This window comes from Triticum urartu, chromosome 2A (genome assembly GCF_056163025.1).
Source record: "Triticum urartu cultivar PI428250 chromosome 2A, HENAU_Tu73, whole genome shotgun sequence".
NCBI classification, from domain to species: Eukaryota; Viridiplantae; Streptophyta; class Magnoliopsida; order Poales; family Poaceae; genus Triticum; species Triticum urartu.
Window position 1 is genome coordinate 38,478,151 of NC_141874.1, and position 22,344 is coordinate 38,500,494.

General features: G+C 46.2%; 1 protein-coding gene across 2 annotated transcripts; it reads left to right on the plus strand.

The window, feature by feature from the left end:
• Positions 1 to 7,881: 7,881 nt before the first annotated feature.
• On the plus strand, positions 7,882 to 18,428 carry LOC125535306 (uncharacterized). 2 transcript variants are annotated; one of them, XM_048698360.2, is made up of 3 exons: positions 7,882 to 8,067; positions 8,403 to 8,473; positions 8,654 to 18,428. In XM_048698360.2, the coding sequence occupies exon 3, from the start codon at positions 11,781 to 11,783 to the stop codon at positions 17,052 to 17,054; it is 5,274 nt and encodes a 1,757-aa protein (XP_048554317.1). In that variant the 5' UTR covers positions 7,882 to 8,067; positions 8,403 to 8,473; positions 8,654 to 11,780; the 3' UTR covers positions 17,055 to 18,428. The 2 variants fall into 2 exon arrangements, with proteins under 2 accessions (XP_048554317.1, XP_048554316.1); XM_048698359.2 differs by having other exon boundaries at positions 8,403 to 18,428.
• The last annotated feature ends 3,916 nt before the right edge of the window (positions 18,429 to 22,344 follow it).

Here is a 22,344-nt window from a genome sequence, read left to right on the forward strand (position 1 = left end):
GCCGTCGTGTGGCGCACGACCTGCCTCGTGGGTTCCATCTGAAAACAAAGATGTTTTCACAGGAGTCAAATGACAATGTGGATAAGGTTCAAATACCACTCTAAAGAATAACTAGGGCTTATCCAACTTTGGGGTGAACGTGGTCACGGGATCCTAGTGTTAGACTTAGTAAAATCGTTTAACCCGAGTAGGAGAGAGTTCAGTGTCCTAGAGTAAGGATCGAGGAGTAAAAGAGCCTAATACCACCCAGATGGCGATGTGGGCCCGTAAGGCACACATCCATGTTAGTAAAAGTTTTTGTAATGTCTAGACTCAACTTCGGCCAAGGAGTGTGGAAAGGGGATTCCTATAGGCAGTCGGCTCTGATACCAACTTGTGACGCCCCCGATTCAATCGTACACTAATCATACATGCAAACGTGTACGATCAAGATCAGGGACTCACGGGAAGATATCACAACACAACTCTACAAATAAAATAAGTCATACAAGCATCATATTACAAGCCAGGGGCCTCGAGGGCTCAAATACAAGAGCTCGATCATAGACGAGTCAGCGGAAGCAACAATATCTGAGTACAGACATAAGTTAAACAAGTTTGCCTTAAGAAGGCTAGCACAAACTGGGATACAGATCGAAAGAGGCGCAGGCCTCCTGCCTGGGATCCTCCTAACTACTCCTGGTCATCGTCAGCGGGCAGCACGTAGTAGTAGGCACCTCCGGTGTAGTAGGAGTCATTGTCGAAGGTGGCGTCTGGCTCCTGGGCTCCAACATCTGGTTGCGACAACCAGGTAGGAGGGATAGGGGGAAAAGTGGGAGAAAGCAACCGTGAGTACTCATCCAAAGTACTCGCAAGCAAGGAGCTACACTACATATGTATGCATTGGTATCAACTGGAATAAGGCTATCATATGTGGACTGAACTACAGAATGCCGGAATAAGAGGGGGATAGCTAGTCCTTTCGAAGACTACGCTTCTGGCAGCCTCTGTCTTGCAGCATGTAGAAGAGAGTAGACTGAAGTCCTCCAGGTATCATCACGTAGCATAATCCTAACCGATGATCCTTCCCTCGTCGCCCTATGAGAGAGCGATCACCGGTTGTATCTGGCACTTGGAAGGGTGTGTTTTATTAAGTATCCGGTTCTAGTTGTCATAAGGTCAAGGTACAACTCCAAGTCGTCCTGTTACCGAAGATCACGGCTATTCGAATAGATTAACTTCCCTGCAGGGGTGCACCACATAACCCAACACGCTCGATCCCATTTGGCCGGACACACTTTTCTGGGTCATGCCCGGCCTCGGAAGATCAACACGTCGCAGCCCCACCTAGACCAACAGAGAGGTCAGCACGCCGGTCTAAACCTAAGCGCCCAGGGGTCTGGGCCCATCGCCCTTAGCACACCTGCACGTTGCGTGGGTGGCCGGAAGCAGACCTAGCCTAGTAGGCGTTCCAGTCCAATCCTTGCTGACGTCACGAAGGCTTCGGCTGATACCACGACGTAGAGTGCCCATAACTGTCCCCGCGTAGATGGTTAGTGCGTATAGGCCAGTAGCCAGACTCAGATCAAATTCCAAGATCTTGTTAAACGTGTTAAGTATTTGTGAATGCCGACCAGGGCCAGGCCCACCTCTCTCCTAGGTGGTCTCAACCTGCCCTGTCGCTCCGCCTCAAAGTAACAGTCGGGGGCCGTCGGGAACCCAGGCCCACCTCTACCGGGATGGAGCCACCTGCCCCTTCAGCCCCCATCTCCGAACAGCATCACAAGTAATGTAATAGTATAAAGTGTATAGTATATGCCCGTGATCACCTCCCGAAGTGATCACGGCCCAGTAGTATAGCATGGTAGACGGACAAGAGTGTAGGGCCACTGATGGAACACTAGCATCCTATACTAAGCAGTAGGATAGCAGGTAAAGGTAACAACAGTAGTAGCAAGGACAGGCTATGCATCAGAATTAGGATTAACGGAAAGCAGTAACATGCTACACTACTCTAATGCAAGCAGTATAGAGAAGAGTAGGCGATATCTGGTGATCAAAGGGGGGGCTTGCCTGGTTGCTCTGGCAAGAGAGAGGGGTCGTCAACTCCGTAGTCGTACTGGGTAGCAGCGGCGTCGGTCTCGGTGTCTAGCGAGAGAACAGGGGGAAGAAACAAAAATATTTAAGCAAACAGATGCATAGCGATGTATGACATGACAAGTATCGGTGCTAGGGGTGCCCTAACGCGGTAAGAGGTGATACCGGGGAAGGGGGGAAAACATCCGGAAAAGTATTCCCGATGTTTCGCGTTTTCGGATAGATGAAACTGAGGGGGGAAAGTTGCGTGTTCGCTATGCTAGGGATGCGTGGCGGGCGAACGGGCTGCGTATCCGGATTCGTCTCGTCGTTCTGAGCAACTTTCATGTACAAAGTATTTTCATCCGAGCTACGGTTTATTTTATATTAATTTTAAAAGATTTAAATCATTTTTAGGACCTAATTTAAATATTTTAACTCAACATTATCCAAAATAGTAAAAGATGACGTCAGCATGACATCATGCTGACGTCAGCAGTCAACTGAGCAGTTGACTGGGTCAACTATGTGTGGGACCCTCATGTCATTGATTGATTAGTCTAATCAGGGGGTTAATTAAGTTAACTAGTAATTAGGTTAATCTAATCAAGATTAATTAATTTAATTAATCCTTTAATCAATTAATTAATTATCATTTTAACTAATTTTAGTTATTATTTATTAACTCATTTTTTTATTTCGTTTTCGTTCACAGGGGGTGGGCCCCGTTGTCTGTGGCACAGAGGCCTTGCGGGTCGGGCGCTGGGTGCGGGCGTGGTGCCCGTGCCCGAGGCCGAACGGGGCTGGCCTCGGACGCGGCCCGTGGCGTGGGCGCCGACAGCCAGTGGGGGGGGGGCGAGCTGCGGTGGATGGGGCGAGGCCAGGGACGGCGCGCGCGTGGTCTCGGCGAGGTGCGGGCGTGCGCGGTCACTGCGGCGGCAGGGAGGCGGGGGAAAGCAGCACCAGGGCACGGCCGTGCGGCGTTCGCGGGCGGAGCCGTGCGGGGCGGGCGATGAGCGCGCGCGTGCGCGTGCGTGCGTGAGTGGCGGGCGGCCCGGAGCGTGAGCTCCGGCACGCGGGCGCAGCCGAGAAGCGCGGCCGGCGAACGGAGAGAGAGGAGGGGCGCGGGGAGGAGCAGGCGCACGGTGAGCGCGGGCGCACGCGGCGAGCGCGAGTGCGCGCGGGGGGGGGGGGGGGGGGGGCGGGGACGTGCAGGGGAGGGGAAGCTCACATCGCGGAGCAGGGAACGGGGCAGTGGGCTCGAGGAAAGTTGGGGGGGGCGACGGGGACGAGCGACGGAGTGGAGGAGGACGGCGAGGTGGCGGCGTCCGGTAAGGGAGGTCCGGCGGCGTCGTGCGGCCGTCTCCTCCCGATCCAATCGGGAGAGATGGGGGGGAGGGAGATATTTCTGCGGGGGGGAGGGGGGGAGTGGGGGTGTCGTGGGAAGAGTGGGGTGGATGGGGTTAGGGTTTCTAGTAGTGGGGGGGGGGGGGAGGGTTATAGCCGGGGGTGGGCCGGCTGGGCTAGGTGGGTTGGCCCAGTTGGGCCACGGCCCAGGGAAGGGGGTGTTCTCCTTCTTTTCTTTTTTTTTGTTTTTCCCTTTTGTATTTTCTTTTATTATTTCTTTCCTGTTTAATTCATTTTAAAAGTATTTAGGCATTTTATAAAAATGTGTTTACTTCACCATAATTACCGATGCAATAATAGACATAGCCCGAATATTTTATTTTAATATTTGAAAACTTTTGTCGTTTGACTTATTTAGGATTTAAATTTGAAACGGTTTTAAATTAACCCGAGATTAATTACAGTGACAGAGGTGACGTATCACCATTAACGTGAGATCACTGTAGCATGATTATCCGGGCATTACATGCCCTTTCTGCGACCAGGCCCCAGAGACAGCAATTCACATCCTTCTGGGATGCCCCTACTCTAAAGAAGTCTGGAACATGTCTGGGCCCATCCACCCCCAGATGACGGACGTGGCCCTCTCCTCCAATTCCGTCAAATGTTGGTGGCGCAAGCTGCACCTGATCGCTCCAAAAGAAATTGGTAAGGAGCAGATTGCTTTTGCTGCATATGTGGCTTGGCATCACTGGAATGAAAGAAACAGGAGGGTGTTCCAATGCAAAATGCTACTGCCGCATCAAGTTTTCATACTGGTGACCGAGGATTTTAGACTCTGCAAAGAGGCATTCAGAGAGTAGTCCGTAGTTGTGGCCACTGCTCAGCCTCCCGATGTTCAGTGGCCTAGGCTCTCCTCTCCCTTCTCTCTACGCTCTTCTGTAATCTCTAAAATGTACAGTTTTTTCCCTCTTCTATAATGCAATGACAGAGCTCCTGTCGGTTCGGGTCAAAAATCTCTAGCAATAATTGTTAACATCAAACTAAGATATAGTCTCAACCACAGATTGTATGGAGGAGCACAACCATACTAGTGCTAAAACTGCTGATTGCAGTATTAGCTCATCAATGGCATAATTGTGAGAAGGTAAATATCATACGTACGGTGTTTCTGCATTGGCTCAAGTATAAGTACAGTAATGATCTCCAATAGTCGACCGCCGGGCCGTTCAGACCATCCCATTTGCATCCCTTGTCGGTTCCAAAACTCCGTAGCTGATCAAAATAGAACACCCATTTGCCGGTACTAAGTTTGTAAATTCAGTATATCCATTTATATATCTTTGTATCATGGAGTAGTGAGGAACCCTGACGAATTAAGAACAGATTGCTTGGAGGAGCACAACCACAACATACGTTCCTGTCTGCAATAATATAAGAATGCAGAATGCTGAAATGGTAAATAACATCCGGACACACTTAGTATAGGTAAATATACACAGTTTGTGATAGATTGTTCTTCTCAGGTATGCATATGGATAGCAAACTTAGATCAACCCTTACAAGTACATAATGACGAAATTGCTCGAGTCGTCAAAGAATGACAGTATTTGACAACTATTATCTGACATAGTTGTCGTTCATCCTAACAATAATATTCCACCGCACGGAATGAGCCAAAGGAAAACAGATACATAACAGACACAAGCACGCAAACAACTTTGCCGGAAATTAGAAAACAAACATGCATACAAGCACGGGGATTAAAGGTGATACCATGACAGGTACGCATATGGACAGCATGACAAAGACAAATAGGCCAGCAGTTCTGGGAAGCAGTGATGAATGGATGGAGATGCGGATCGAGGATGGAGAGTGAAATCCTTGCAAGCCTTCCCTCAGCCAGCTAGTGTCGATTCTTGATCTTCAAGCAGCGGGGGATTGGTGGAAACCATGCATCATCATCCTCTTCTGCTGTGATTGTTTCTTTCGCTGGGACAGGTTGATTGTGGTCGCTTCTTGTGTGTAAGAACAGGTTGCGCTTTATGTGCTGCAATGTCTTTTCTCACCTGATGAGGGACATGGTCACCAACGCACTCAAATCTCGGAAGGGTTTTAATGCCAGAGAAAGACTACATCTCGACGAAGGACCAAACAATTTTTTCAACCTTAGGAGCAGACTCCTTGGTGAAGCTGATGCTGCTGACGGTAGGGTACTCAACAATAAGAAGTCAAATTTTGGGAACACTCATCTTTGTTGAAGGGTATATGACTTTGGTCGTAAGACTAGTCTGAGAGCTCTAGGCAGCACAGGTTTCCTACCTTGGCAAGGATTTGTAGATCTCCCTGCTTCAGTTGAGTATCACGAAGAGTCAAATAATGAAAGAAGCAACTTGCCCTCCTTCAACTAGGTACACTAATTCAGTAGTAAAATCATTGTGAAATGTAAATTCTGATAGGACCAAAAACTGTCATCGTGGTTATGCTTGTGTGATTAGAGTTCAGGTGTTGCTTCCTCATACAAGTGCGATGTTATCTCCATAGATACATGGAACATTTTTTAGATGCGCATATTCAGTATTCTTCTAATATCTCATTTTGCATATACTCGGCTCGGAAGTGCAGTGATGTTGAATGATTCAAACATATCCCGTAGCAACAAATTAATCAATTCTCTAGAAATGAAGCCCTTTTATAAGGGTGTCAACACCCTTTTCATCGATCACACCATCTGGTTTTCATAATACCAATGCTAAATTGATGAGGGCACATCAGAAACTCATGGCTCATGTGAGCCAGTCAACTTGTAAATGGTAATCGCATGCCTGAAGGCTAAATTTGTATTTCTAAGGTTTGCAAAACATGACAATCTGTTTGATACTAATTTACAAGTATAGCACCACAAGGCAGAAACATATTCATCGCCTGCTTGGACAACATGAGATTCTTTTTTTGAAACGAGGCAAAATATTTGCCATTTTCATTGATTAAGGAGAAGAGAATTGCTCGGTTAATTGACGGAAAACCAGGCTAAAACCGATACAACCCAACCCACATGACATGGGCACCACCGGCCATCCTGGCCACCGACATGGGACGCAACCCCGACGGCACATGCCACCAGATGGCCACACGCGCAAGCAACCGACAGCTCCGACTGATTTGATTTACATCCTGAGATTTGATTTACATCTCTACGGAATCAGCCACACTCTTTTTGATCAGGCGGTTAGCGATTAAAAAGGCCACCTACATTTCCCATAAATGAAAATCTCTCTCTGGTTTTATTACGTACTTCCAAATCTAAGCCCTGTGACTCCGTGACTGATGATAGGTTTTATTTTTTTGGCACGAACCACTCAGTTCGTTCTGAATTACAAATAGTTTGCAGAAGCACAAAGACATACACTTCTAATTACGCTTATAAATCTATTTTCAAAGGTTCCACTAGGAGGGTCCACACCGAACAAACACAGTGGAGTTGTGATCGACACAGCCGAATTCACGCATTCAGAGCACGACATATATACAATCTCTAGCAAGAATTGTTAACATTAAACTAAGATAGATTTCGCTGTCACGAGCCATTCAACTGATTCGCAATCACAGATTGCATGGAAGACAAGGAGCACAACCATACCAGTGCTGATTGCAATATTAGCACATCAGTTGTAGAATTTTGGTAGGTGAATATCATACATACAATGTTTTCACACTGACTCGAGTATAATCACCGTTACTATCTCCAATAGTTGACCACCGGGCTGATTAGACCAGACATTCATCTCCACAAGAGCAGTACATATTTATTAGTACTAGACTACTGGTAGTAGTAAGTTTCATTCAAAAGATGTTCTCGGATTTCAAAAAATGTTCATGCATTTAAAAATATATTCCCAGATGCCCAAAAATATTCACGAATTAGGAAAATGTTGTTGGATTTCAAAAAAGAAATCGATTTCCAAACAAACTTTCATGATTTTGAAAAATGTTGACAGATTTCACAAAATGTTCCAATTTTTCTAATCACGAATTTTAAAAGATTTATCGGATTTCAAAAAATGTCCCAAATCTCGAAAACAAATCATGAATTTGAGTTTCCTTCATGGATTTCAATATATGTTCTGAATTTTCAAAAAATATTCACACATTTGAAAATATATTACTAATGAAATTTAAAATGGGAAAAAAACTAAGAAAAAGGAAATAAAAATAAAAAATTACAAAGTAACTATCACAACTAAAAATTACAATAAACCTCTTGGACACATGTTTTTCATTGTGTTAATGTTTGCTTGATTTTTTTTTGAGAAAAGTTTGCTTGATGAAATACCACGAAGGCTTGCTACTTGTTCACCTGCACAAAACAGGCCTAGAGCAGTCTAGGCGAGCAGCAGCATAGGGCGCCTCTGGGCCTGAACTGGAGGGCCCATTTCCCTACCTTCGGGTCCATTTCAGAGTGAAAGAGAGATAGAAAGATTGCTCCAAAAAAAAAATTTGCCGGCGACGGAGGCCATGGAAGGCGGCCGTGGATCTGCGCGGCGGTGCGGCGTGCGAGCGGTGGATTGCGCACGGCTGCGAGCGCGCCGCGGGGCCCGCGTCCGCATTCCGCAGCGCCCATCCTGTCGGCCCGCTCGCTCGCCGGAGACAGCGCCGCCCTCCGAGGTTCGTACGCACCTGGGTGCCTGCCCGTCGTTTGGGATGACCCTCTTCCATCTTGGGAACTCGGGAGTGATGTACTAAGCGTACAACACTCTTTGTTAGCTATTCAGTTCATTGATGGTGGCGAGCTTGTTAATCCGCAAATCTCAGTTTTTGTGCCTGCTTGAAGTGCAGAGTTGTGCGTCCTGCCGACAGGTTGTGCTGTTTTTGGGCGATTATTACTTCCTCCGATCCAAATTAATTGGAGTAGTTAACTTGGGTTGCAGTACGATTTGTGATTTCAAGCTGAAAAGGCCAGGTGGTTAATCTTGCTGACTTGTGCGCTTTTGTGAGGACAGAAAAACTCAACAGTCTAAAGAAATCAGCTCAGGGGACTCGAGGCAAGTCTGGCAGAAGCTCTGTGTCTCTAGTAAGCATTTGGAGCAATTCCTCATTCTCTTCTGCACATCGCAGTGACGGGATCTACTTATATTACACTCCAGTTGTTTCTTTTCGGTATCAATTGTTTAATCCATGTTTGATTTCATATTGGTCTCCTTGCCTTTTACTGCATTTCATGGAAGGGCTGATATCTTGTAAATTATCTCAGCAGCCCAACTAAAGAAAGGACCAGAAACTAATCTCACCAACAAGTCAATTTCGAATGCCACTACAACGAATGAACAGCTCAGGAGCTTGGTCTTGGATCAAAGGGCTAGGGGAGATGAGTTTGCAAGTGTCATATCACATCAGCTTGAAGGTAAAAATGTAGTACGTTCTAAGTCACGGCCCTAGTACAAATAGTTTCAAGGTGTCACAGTATTACCTGATCTGCAAATCCTGGACTGAATAGGAAACTAGAAGTGCTTCAGTGGGGTTTAAAGATAATAAGTCCAAATATTCCAGTCTTAAGGGTTGTTCTGAACTCCCAGGTCCAATATATTTTGCCACTGAGACTTGTAGCTATGTATTTATGTGTCTTCTTTTGATGGCAGCCATCGAAGCTGTCGAGGCTAATATTGAAGCGTTAAGGAAAAACAACCTAGACAAAGCTATTATGTGTTACAATAAATTTCTTAGTTTTAAAGTTGTTGCAGAAGAAGGTAATGAGAGGTTCAGTGACATGGTCAATAAGTTAGCTTCATACCTTCACGTGTGGCATTTCCTCTTTTTTAAAGGGGGTACCTTTGTCTTTAATAAAATTGACATCAAAATCCTGACAATGACTATTCGTTTCGCAAAAAGTTCAATAAAGACGAGTACAGCTGTGAGTTGCAGTTTCTTATCTGAGCAGTCTAATATTCATATTGTTTGAAATTGTAGTCACTGAAGTTCTCATTCTCCTTAAACAGTAATTCAGTGTATTCCATTCCTTAAAAACACTGAAGAATTTGAACCGAACTAACGATCTCTTCAAGTTTGCCAGAATCATGAGAACAAGATTCCAAGAGGCTACCATCAAAGGTATTCCATGTTTCCTTTCAAAATTGTATCGTGTCCATTTTCTCCAAAATGCCAGTTAATGGAGTTTGGCACTCCCCGCCCCCCCCCCCCCCCCCCCCCCCCAAGAGCAATTCTGTCAATGTTGCTACAGTAGCGCTCTCTGTATGTGTTGAGTATTTACCTAAATTTCCAGCAATCTGTTTTCGACATTCCCTTGCTATGGGGGCCATATATGATGCATGACTCATAGCTTAAACATGTTTTCTTATTCTTAATATTTTATTTTGGATCATAGAAATGAATTTGCTTTTTAGTACAACTTATTTATTATTATAGACTTATATTTAGTGAAAATAATTAATAAATTGCTAATATACTTTGTAGTGTGATTTTTTATGATGATAGGAGAATATACATTGAGTTATTGTTTCTCTCAAACGAGCACCCAAGTGCTCCTCATTGTATTAGAACAAGCACCAAGATGTGCAAATCTTACAACCTGAAAAAACAAAACATAAAACAGTAGGAAGCCAAAGGCAAACCAAAGACAAGAAAAAAATACAAAAGGCAAAAAGATGTACTGTACACTACCCTAAAACTATATAGCATAGGGTCAGGAGGTCACACATGTTGAGGGCCCGCTGAGTGCCTTGGCTGCAGCAAGCAGCCATAGCTGCACTTCAGTGAGGATGGCATCCACCAGCGGTGGAGTGAGAAGTAGCTGAGCACTGGATGCCAAACCTGTCGAGCTTGAGTTATGGTTAAATAGTTAGTTATTTAACCCTAAAGCATAAACCCTATGGGTGGAAATGTACCTACCCTTTTCAGGTGGTTAAAGAATTATACTTTTTTTTTGTCAACATCAAACCTTTTGAAGTTAGCGAGTGTAGACATGGAATCTTGCAACTCTTAAGAAATTGTCAGAATGCATATGTCTGTCTGTAAAGCTCATATAATATAGATGTTGTTGGAAGACATATAAGTTTACTTCCGGTGATTTCACAATAAGTTCATTTGCCCCAAAATTAAATCTTGACAAACATAACATCGTTGGTGTGTGTTTTAATCTACTGAGTGTTGAGATGAGCCAAGACCTGTTAATGATATTGACCTTGCTTTGCATGATGGGAGGTGGCAGCAGGCCTTAGGAGCTATAATATCATGGAAACTGGAACTGTACCGTCCTTTCTGTATGGCGTAAACTTCCTACTCCCTCTGTCTCATAATATAAGAACGTTTTTGATACTAGACTAGTTCCAAAAACATTCTTATATTATGGAACGGAGGGAGTAATAATCTTGGCAATTTAAAATCACCACATGTGGAGCTGTTGCAGAGCAGTTCATGTTGACGTCTGGTGTAGCAAAGCCCAGCCATGCCTACTGTGCTTCCTCATGAATAGTAAATACTAAACATGATTTATGGAATGCCTAGCTTATGAGCTATATAAATCTTTGTTCTGCACTACATGTGGAGCTGTAAATGTGCTGAATATTCTTTTATCATATTATCTATAGAGTGTTCTACTTGCACTGTCTGCAGGGGTTCATCCCACAAGTTCATTTTGCCCATACACCTCATCCATAACAACTTCATAACCACCGGCTTTGTCCGTTGATACCAGAAGCGAAAGCACCAGCAATCAAAGTCATTCCCAACGAACAGCATCTCCCATAGATGGTAGAACAGACGTGCAAAGCAAAAGAAGATACCTGAAGTAAAGGGTCTGGACATGGTTCTGAACTGAAGAAACACTCAAACAATACATTCCTCAATGGAATCCTACCATCCTTGCCAGCACAAGAAAATGAATGGGCAGACTAGCTAGGCATACGTTTCCCATCCCACGTTATGCTTTTGTCACGTCATCTCGCCCACCGAGATTGTCCGGCCCTTTCTGTCAGACAGCGCGGATTAGATCATTAGATGCTAGAGCAGACATGCAAAGCAAAAGAGGATGATAATTGATACATGAAGTAAAGGGTTCGGACATGGTCCTAAAATAAAGGAACACTCAAAGAGTACATTCCTGATTGGAATCATTCCATCCTTGCCAGCTCAAGCAAATGAAGGAGTAGAAGACAAACTAGCTAGGCAGCGCTGTATAGATTCTTTTTTCTTTTTGAGAAGAGGCCAGAAAAAGTTTAGGTGCATGCTTGATGACCATAATGCATTGTCATGTGTCCTCTTGGCTATGCTCCTAGCTCCTCCATTCTCTCGGTTGACCCTTTACTTCATGCACAACCAATAATACAATAAGCTAGCTTGCTGGACACACACCGGCAGCAGCTGCGATGGCTGAGCTCGCGTCTGGCGCCGTGAGCTCGCTGCTGGGCCTCCTCCGAAACGAGGCGCTGCTGCTGAGCCGCGTCGGGAGCGACTCGGAGTTCATCAAGGAGGAGATGGAGAGTATGCACAGCTTCCTGGAGCACCTGGCCAGGACAGCGCCTCCCGCTGGTGGCGGTGGGCACGACGAGCAGGTCCGCACGTGGATGAAGCAGGTCCGGGACCTGGCCCACGACTGCAGCAACTGCATCGACCTCTACCTCCGGCGTGGTGATCCGGCGGTCTACCGTGCCAGGGCCGGCCGCTGGCGCTATCTCTGGTGGGCTTCCTGGTTGGTGCAGAGGATGGTCGCCCAGCACAACGTGGCCATCCGGCTGCGCGAGCTCAAGGAGCGGGCACGCGACGTCGGCAACCGGCGGCTGCGGTACGGCGTGGAGATCCCACGGAAGGAGGAGGCGGCACCTTTGCCCTCGTCATCGTCTCAAGCTGCTGGCATAGAATACAAGGAGGATGAAGACTATCAGATTCAAGCCGCCAACGGTTCTGATCCCCGTCAAAGAGCTCTAGAACCTCGCCTTGTCGAGGAGTACTGTGCCGAGAAGCTAGTCGAGAAGTTAGCCAACTGGCAGGAATTGCAAGCCAAAACCAACAACCGTATATCCATGGCATCCATTGCCATTGTTGCGCCGGATGATACAAAGGGCGCCGGCACCGTCGCACAGGACTCTTTGAGGTTTGCCACCAAAAACTTTAAGCGCACGGTTTGGGTCAACCTCTCGGCACTGCACTTCCCATGGGATCTTCCGCTGTTACCCAGCGAGATCCTCTCCTACATCCTGTATGAGTGTGAGCAGCAGAAACAGCATGAGGATGAGCAGCAGAAACAGCATGAGGATGAGCAGCAGAAACAGCATGAGGATGAGCAGCAGAAAGTCACAGGCGGGCAAGGTGAGGTGAAGCCGAAGATGCCTATTCCTTGGGAAGGTTACAGTTACAAAGCAAGACTCCGGGACGAAATACTGAATATGTTTAATTATGGAGAAATCCGCAAGAAGATTGATGAGATCAGGAACAAGGTTCGAGAAGTTGACAAGGGGGAGATTGGAGGAGTGGATAGAGGGAAGGTTGAAGAAAACAAGTGCTTAGGCATATTCCACCATGCGCTGCGGCTCGTGCTGAACACGCTGGTTCGGCCACTATCCTCAGAGGGGGCTATAGAGGAAACTGCTTCATTGCTGAAAGATCATATGGAAACAGGCGAGTCCAAGACCCAGATTCATCTCGATAATAGCCAATATGAAGATATCCTGCGCAAGGTGTTCCCGACAAACAAGCCCCTGCAGTCCCAGCAGATCCAGGAAGCCACCACCAGTAGTGCTACTACACTGAGCGAGGCTCACATCAAAGAAATCATCCACAACCACAAGATTACTCTAGACATCATATTGGGGCTGCTTCCCAAGCCACAGCTACTGGAAGGCACCTCTACCAAGGAACAAGCCATTGATGCTGCTGCTTCTGTCTCCAAGGAGATATCAGGGGAGGCAACCGGTGCTGCTGCTGCTGTTATCAAAGAAACCAAGGAGAAAACGAAGGAGGTATCAGAGGAGGTGACCAGTGCCATTGCTTCTGCTGTCATCGAAGAAACCAAGGAGAAAACGGAGACATCAGGGGAGGTGAGCAGGGATATTGCTGCGGCCGTTGTCAATCAAACCAAGGAGAAACTCAAGGAGCTATCAGCGGAGGTGACCAGTGCTATTGCTGCTGCTGTTATCAAGGAAACCAAGGAGAAAATGAAGGAGATGGACATTACCGGTGCTATTGCTGCTGCTGTCATCGAAGAAGCAAAAGAAAAGATGAAGGGAATAGTATCAGGAGAGGTTGAGGCGACCAGTGATGTTGCTGCTGCTATCACTGAAACCATCAAAGAAACCCTGGAAAAAATGTCGCAGATCCCGTGGAGGATTTGGGGTCTGCTGTACACCAAAGGGATAGTGGATAAGATTAAGCCACGTCTGAAAAATAAGAAGACCCTGATTATCCTCCAAGATGACAAAGACTATGTGTCAGCTGAATCCCGGTGGGAGGAGACCAGAAATGCTTTGAACCTATTAGGCTGTGCACCTGGCAGTGCAGTGATTGTGTCCACAAAGAACAGCGAAAAGGCCAAAGATTTTTGCTATCCACCGGGAGAACCAATAACATGTTCTCTAGTTGGACTCTACCATGACACTGTGCTCCAGCTTACAAAGCCACGGATGATTAATGGAAATGACGGAGACATCCCGGGGATTCTACGTGAAATCTTGGCCAAGTGCCATCCACATGAGTTCTGCATGAAGATCTTTGTGTATGCTCTTTACACTAACCCCAACAGGAGCTATGAAGAACTGTGTAAGCTAAATGAAGATCTGGCTCCCGCCAAGACATTGGGCAGTAAAGCTAAGAATATGATCAAGTTCTCCTACAAAGATCTGCCTAGAGAACACAAGACTTGCTTGTTGTACCTAGCCATCTTTCCTCAAGGCCACAACATCAAGAGATCAACCTTAATAGGACGATGGGTTACGGAGGGGTTGATAACTAAGCAAGACTGGGCCACTGCAGTGCATCATGCGGAGCAATGTTTTGACACCCTGATTAAACGAGGGCTTATATTGCCTCATGATATTGGTGCTGCAGGAAAGGTCAAGAGCTGCATGGTAGGTGATCAAGTCCATGGGTTTATCACCGAGGTCGCAGAAAAAGAACACATTTTGGATGCACGCCTTTCTGATCTTTGGGCTCGCCACTTCTCCATCTTTAGTGGTCTCCGACTCCGTGCCTCTGATGGCATCGAGAAGTTTGTATACAAGCTCCCCAAATATTCACCACAACTGCCGCTCCTGAAGGTGTTAGATCTGGAAGGCACTCAATGCTTTGACAAAAATCACTACCTGAGGGACATTTGCAACAAGATATTACTTCTCAAGTATCTGAGCCTAAGAGGAACAAATGTTAGACATCTTCCCAGTGAAATAAACAACCTCCATGAGCTAGAGGTATTGGATATCCGGGAAACTATGGTGCCTGAGCGTGCAACAAGGAATATCCTGCTCCTGAAGCTGAGGCGCTTCTTGGCTAGCCGTGTTGATCCAAATTCAAGACTCAATGATAAGTCGGCACGCTTTCCTGTCCAGATTCCTTTCAAGATTGAGAAAATGGAAAATTTGGAGATATTGTCAAATGTCAGGGCTTCAGGGGATGGCAGTGAGTTGAAAGAGATAAGACATCTATGGCAACTAAGGAAGCTCAATGTGGTTATCGAAGACAGGAACAATCACCTTGAGAAGTTGCTTCGAGCCATCGGTGACCTAAAAGATTGCCTCCAGTCCCTTTCAATCACTATATCCTACAATACCAGAACTAAGAGCACTCTCTCCAACAAAGAGATGCGTGATCTGTTAAGACAAAGTCCCAAGCATCTTGAGAGCCTAAGCATCAATGGAGTCACACAAAGTGGGCAGCTCCTTGAACTGCTGGCCAAAGGTAGTGATGAACTTGCCAAGGTAACTCTGACTGGTACCTTGCTGGAAGAGGGTGATCTGGTGGTCCTTGCCGTGCTTCCCAAATTACACTCCGTCAGACTCCGATCCAATGCATACAATGGGAGAGAGCTCACCTTCAAGAAGGATGTATTTCCACAACTCAAATACTTTCTTGTTGAGGGCTCCAACAAGGCTGTGACTGACATCAAGTTTGAAGATGGAGCAGCTACTGAGCTTGAGAAGATTGTTTTGTCCTCCACCAACATAAGGTTTCTTAGTGGGATCGACAACCTTCCAAAATTGAAGGAGCTTGAGTTGGAAGGAAACCAGTCCCTACTTTCATTTTCTCAAGACAAAGTATCTCCTGACCAAAGCGCCGAGAGTGGATCCGCTGAGCAGAACACAAAGGGCGAAGCTACCCAGCGAAACACTCAGAGTAGGGCTCCTGAACAAAACAACGAGAGTAGAACTCCTGAGCAAAACACTCAGAGCAGAGCTGCCGAGAGAATCACCGAAAGCAGAGCACCTGAGCAAAACAACGAGAGTAGAGCTCCTGAGCAGAACACTGGGAGCAGAGCTGGTGAGGGAATCACCGAAAGTAGAGCAGCTGAGCAAAACAGCGAGAGTAGAGCTCCTGAGCGAACCATTGAAAGCAGAGCACCTGAGCAAAACACCGAAAGCGGAGCAGTTGAGCAAAACAGCGAGAGTGGATCTGCTCAGCAGAACACAGAGGGCAGAGCTGCTGAGCGAAACATTCAGAGTAGAGCTCCTGAACAAAACAACGAGAGTAAAGCTCCTGAGCAAAACACTGGGAGTAGAGCTGCTGAGGGAATCACCATTAGTAGAGACCCTGAGCAAAGCAACGAGCGCAAAGCTCCCGAGCAAAGCAACGAGCGCAAAGCTCCCGAGCAAGACAGTCAGGGTGCAACTCCGAAGAAGAACACTGAGATTAGTGCTCTTGATCAGAACACTGACACCGATAGTAAGTTCATCTTCAAGACGGGAAAGTTCCAACACCTCAAGTATTTTCGTGTTGAGAGCTCCAAAATGATCAGCGTCATCTTTGAAAATGGAGCAGCTCCTGAGCTCAAGAAGATTGCCTTGTCATTGACCGACAAACAACACCAGCTCCGTGGGGTTAGTCACCTTCCAAAACTGAAGGAGATCGAGTTGAAGGGTGAGAAGTTCCTTTCATTATTTGACAATGCTGATAAAATTGACAACGCTGATAAAATTGCCAAGGTGACTCTTTGTGATACTCACCTGAAGAAGGGAGATGTACAAATCCTTGGCAAGCAAGAAAACCTGCGCTGCCTAGAGCTCTCAATCAAGTCTTATGATGATGACAAAGGCCATCTAGTCTTCAACAAAGATGAGTTCCCAAATCTTGACCTTCTTATTGTTGAGTGTCCTACCATCAGCAGCATCAGCTTCACCGAGGGATCTGCTCCTAAGATTGAAAAGATTGTTTGGTCCTTCAAGGAGATGAAGTCTCTCCATGGCATTGACAACCTTCCGAGACTGAAGGAGATTGAGTGCAGGGGTGACCAGGTGCCATATCAGGTGAGAAGAGACACTGCAGCGCATAAAGCCCGACCTGTTCTTACACACAAGCCACAACAACAAGACCAAGCAAAAGAAACGAGCACAACAAAAAAGGACGATGATACAAGGTGTGCACCAATCTCCCGCTTCTTGAAGATCAAGAATAAAAAAATTGAAAAGAAAGATGAAGAATCGGAGCTGGTTGACTGAGAAAAGGTCTGCAAGGATTTCACTCTCCATCATCCGCATCACTATCCATTCATATCACTGCTTCCCTGAACTGCTGGCCTGTTTGTCATGCTATCCATGTGCGTGCCTGTCATGGTATCTCCTTCAATCACTTGTGCTTGTGTACATGTTTGTTTTTTAATTTCCATCAGAGTTGTGTGCATGTTTGTGCCTGTTGTGTTGTGTTCTCCTTCAGTTCATTCTGAGCGGAGGAACACTTGTATCAATGACGAAAACTGGTGTGAGGAGTAACAGAAACTGTCACATAATAGTTGTCAAATATTGTCATCCTGTGACGAGTCAAGCGATTTCGTCATTGTGTTCTTGTAAGGGCTGATGTAAGTATGCTATCCATATGCGTACCTGACAAGAATAATCTATTATGAATTTGTGTGCTGTAAGGGTTGATGTAGTATTTGCTCCTCCTTTTTAATCCCTGCAACAGGAAGACTGAACATATTCTGAAATGGAGGTAGATGTTAATTAGTTCGTCAGGGTTCCTTATTATTCTGATGCAGAGAGGAATGGATATAGTACTGAGTTCAGTTACTTACTATCAGCAAATGCATGAGCAATATAGATTCAGAACCGAGGAGGGATGCGAATGGAGCTTGCGGCATTTGCTAGTCAATATGTCCTGCTCTTATGGAGATCAATGGCTGGTCTGATCGGCCTAGCGGTCGTCAACTACTGGAGATAGCTACAGTACCTATACTTGAGTTAGTGCGGCATACCATACTTATGGTATTTACCTTTTCAGAATTGTGCAACTGATATGCTGCTAATATTGCAACCAGCAACGGTATGGCTGTGCTCCTGCACACAATCTGTGATTGAGAATCAGTTGAATTGCCAGCCACATCTAACTTAGTTGGCACTAACAATTAGTACTTTTTGCTACAGATTGTATGTATGTATGTCGTGCTCTGACCTCTCTGAGTGTCTGAATCCGCTGTGCTGTTGGTCACAAACACAGCCCACTGTGTTTGCTGTATGATAGACATCGTTTCAAGACTCTGCAACTGTGGTGCCACTAGTGGGATCTTCAAATACACATTTATAAGCAGCACAACTATTGCAATTGTATAATTGTATTGCAATTGGAAGACGAGTTTTCTGCAAATTGTATGTTGTTGCAATTGGAAGATTGAGTTTTCTTTCATTTCTAAGATTACTCTGTTACCCGTCGTCTCAACACAAAGTGGTGCAGAGGACGAGCCAGGGTCACCGCCGCCCGTGAAACCAGCTTTTGCCGGTGTTCCTGTACTACCACGACGGCGGCTTCTGCGTCGGCTCTGCCTTCACCGAGCTTGGCGCCGCCGTGGTCGCCAAGTGGTGTTTTTTTTTTCTCCATCATTGATTTGCAATTTCCACACATCTTGGGATATTTATGTGTGTGTGGTTAGATTTGACAAAACAGCTGGGATTGATGAAAGTGATGGAAAAAGGCTATACAAAGTACACAAAAAATATATAAATTTCCCCACTTTCGTCATATAGAAATCTTAAAGAATTATGTTTTAAGATTTCTATATAAAAACTAGACTAGTGGAAGGGGCGAATGCTTGGGACAAATAGTGTGAAACGTGGCCTTTTGGTCCTGCATCTGCATGCCATGCCCGCGAGCTGCTACGTGATGATTGACGATGCAATTACCGATTGCCTTTCTCGGACGCCGGAAAAAATGGGTCGGCCATGTCGGTCGCCGGCCTGCCTTACCAGAGCGCCATGTTGGCATGTTGCTGAGTTCACCCTGAACCTACCTGAACTTGGAGGAACAGGAGTATATTCTTGTTGCTGGTGAACAGGAGTAAATCGGCTGCGTGCAAAATGTAACTATGCACGCACACTGTGGCTGAGTTGGAGCATGTATGAACAATTGCACATATCCTCACAGTAAATTAGGCATCCAGCAGCGCTGCATACCTGTAGACGGGCATTAATTCGAGTACCTTATTCGTTCGGTGGCGAGGCGACGGGCATGCAGTTGGACCCGCCTTTCATTCCCATGTTCGTCGCTCGCCAGCGTCATGTTCGACAAGGTATCCCCGTCCATGCATCGTGTGTGTGTGTGTGTGTGTGTGTGTGTGTGTGTGTGTAGCCAATATTCTGCCTTGGACCATCGAGTGACAGCACAAATATTTTTGCCAGGGGAGCGTTTCAGAAAACTGAAACCAACATCCACCTCAACGGCACTTTTAACTCCAGTGCAAAAGAGGGAGGTAGTAGGGTTCTGTTTTTGCACTTTTCCCGCCCGAACCACTTGTCCCTGTTGTACACTGTACAAGTTTTGGTAAAACTTTAGCTTACGGGATGCTTGTGCAGTAAACAAAGACAAATCAACTCAAAAAAGTCTAAAAAAGGATGACCAAGAAAAAGACTCGCCTTCAGCCTCTGGATGTATTCAATGGGCAGGTGCACAGGCCACCTTCGTGAGCGTTATTGTTCGAAGTTGCAGGCGGCAGTGCACCTGCCCATTGCCATCCACTCCCAACCGAGGGCTCCTCCTTTCCGCCTCCAAAATTGCCTCTCAGATCCCTGGGCGCTGTGAGCTGATTTCTGTGAATATCGAAGAATGCGCGACGTTCCCTTGCAAAAATCATGGAAGGGTTTCACTGGAAAGTAATATTTCCTGTCAACGTAGAGCGGGTCTTTTGCTATGAACAAACACGAGATTGGAGGGGGCAGAGGGGCAGCGCGCTCGACTGGGAAGAGTCAAGCAGAGGCCCACTGACAAGGAGCAAGGGAGGGGCTGCAACGAAAACGAAGCACGATATGTCTATGATGTTTCCATAAAGGCAGGTTTTTGTCCTGCAAATCTCCTGGTGTGGCAGCCTTCGCCTCATAGATGCACAACCCATGCCACCCTCACCCATGTCCCTTGTGGGTGTTCTCATTCGAGGTTGCAGGCAGGCCCTAGTAGGTCGACACCGAGAGCAGCTCCTTTCTGCCTGCAAAATTCCTTCTGCATCATGATCTAACTATTCCAGCGAAATCAAATGATCCCGTCAAAAAAAGAGAACAAACCAAAGACCCAAATGGATTTCTTGGCATCAAAGTGAGATGATCATTGGAGAAACCAAGTATGGATTTCAGTGCAAAGCAATATTTCATATTGTTTAGTACAACTCCATACAACAACATGTCTATGATAGCTAAACCTCGTCAAAAGGAGCACGATCAGCTATGGCACCATATCTCCAGCTCTATAACAGTACAACATGTTTCCCCTCTAAATTCGCGGAGGGGTGAGGTGCTCGAAGTCCAGAAGATAGACAAGGGCACTGCTCAGTCACTGCAAGAGTCCGTTGTGCTGTTCAGTTCAAAGAGATTGACAGGGACCAAAACTTCAAAGTAGCATGTTGAAGATGCACCATTAGAATTTGATCAGTGCGGTGATCCTTCTGTAGAGTACCATGGTACCCTAAAAATCCTCTATTCAGTATTCTTCTTATATCCCATCTCTCACATGTATAGCTACACTATATAAACCATTCAACCATATACTCAGCTCGGAAATGCAATACTAGTTAATCATTAGGACGGGCCTCATAGACACAATTGATCTATCCTCTCAAAACCAAGCCCTTTTATAAGCGCATCAAGACCCTCTTCACCCCATCCTTGTGAAATCTATCACAATTATCTTGTTTTCCGAAGTACCAACATTATATTGATGAAGGCACATCAGGAAACAGGTCATGGACTACGTTGAGATACTCACAATGTAAATGGTAACTACATGTCTGAAATCTACTTTTGCAAAGTATTCAAAGCATGCCGAAGTATATGATGTACTAAATTACTAATACAGCACAACGCCTCTGCCTTCGAAGCTTAGAGATCTCAAGTTGCATCTTCAGTTGTACGTATTACAATGAACTCTACTTTATAATGGTATAAGAAAGAGAGACTTGTAGTTGAGCCCCATGTAGGTGCACCCCTTTATCTCAGCCGTCCAATTTTGCATCGAAGTTTCGTGCATTAAAAGACCCCACTTTTTCATTTCTCCCAAACAATAAAAGGGTTGGACTTGAAGCTGCAGGACAACACCACATATGTCTAGAAAACGGTTTAGATTTTTTTTGGTGCAGCAGGAATATCTAAAATGGTGATGCTTATTGTAAATTATATCATTTGAGACCCTCTATGTGAGGTGTGTATGGTATTATGTGAGTGTCGCTCTGCAGTTTGTGATGGTTTTCGTCCAGTTTTCCGTGAATTAACGGGGTAACTCTCAGCTTAACAAATGTAAGAGGCAAATCTTTTGCCTTCATTTTGGAAAACAAAATCCGAAACATTTTCTGGTTGGAGTTTTTGTATGACGTTGACCTTCATAGTTGATCGGAGTGCCTGAATCGACCAGGTACGTACCACTATATTAGTGGGATAAAAAGAACTGCTAGTAGTGTAAAACGTGAGTATCACGCCAATCAAGCGGCCTTTGGGACAAGCGATGGTAGCCTGTCGTCAGTCACGTTGCCATCCCAGCCGGCAGGCCTTTTGGTCCTGCATCTGCATGCCATGCCCGCGAGCTGCTAGTGGATAGAACCAGCACGCGATCCATGATTGACGATGCAATTTGCCTTTCTCGAATGCCGGAAAAAACTGGATCGGCCGGCCATGTCGGTCGCCGGCCAACCGTACGAGAGTGCCACGGGCGACAAAACTGTTGCTGAGTTCGTCCTGAACCTGAACTTGGAGGAACATGAGTAAATTGACCGCGTGCAAAATGTAACCATGTACGCACACTGTGGCTGAGAGCATCTCCCATTTTGCCCCCCTGACACACTCGGCGAATGCCTTTTGACGTTTGCGCCGACAGGTTTTTCGTCCTGGGGGCGATCGAGTTCGCAGTCGTGCCCCAGGTTTCGGCCCCCAGACGCCTAAAAATTCAAACTTATCTTTTCCGCTTCCAAAAAAAGCAACATGTTCGGCGACCATCATGCCATAGGTCGGCGATCAAAAGAAAGTTTGGCGATCATGTCACATAGAACGCATCAAACGACAGGCTCCTCTGCTGTGGGACTGACCAGGGTGGGCGTGGCTTCAGTGCTCGGGCTCGGCGTCGGCACAACTTCAGTGCTTGGGCTCGGCGTGGCTTGAGTGCTCGGGCTCGGCATCAGCATCGGCGTCGTCATGGGCGTAGGGGTCGCCGCCGGTCCGGGCATCTGGTTCAAGATGAGGCCACGTTCCGCCAGGTACCACGCCTTCACTTGCTCGTCCATTGTCGACCTGTTTGCCGCCATAAAGAAAGCCAAGTCGGTGTTCC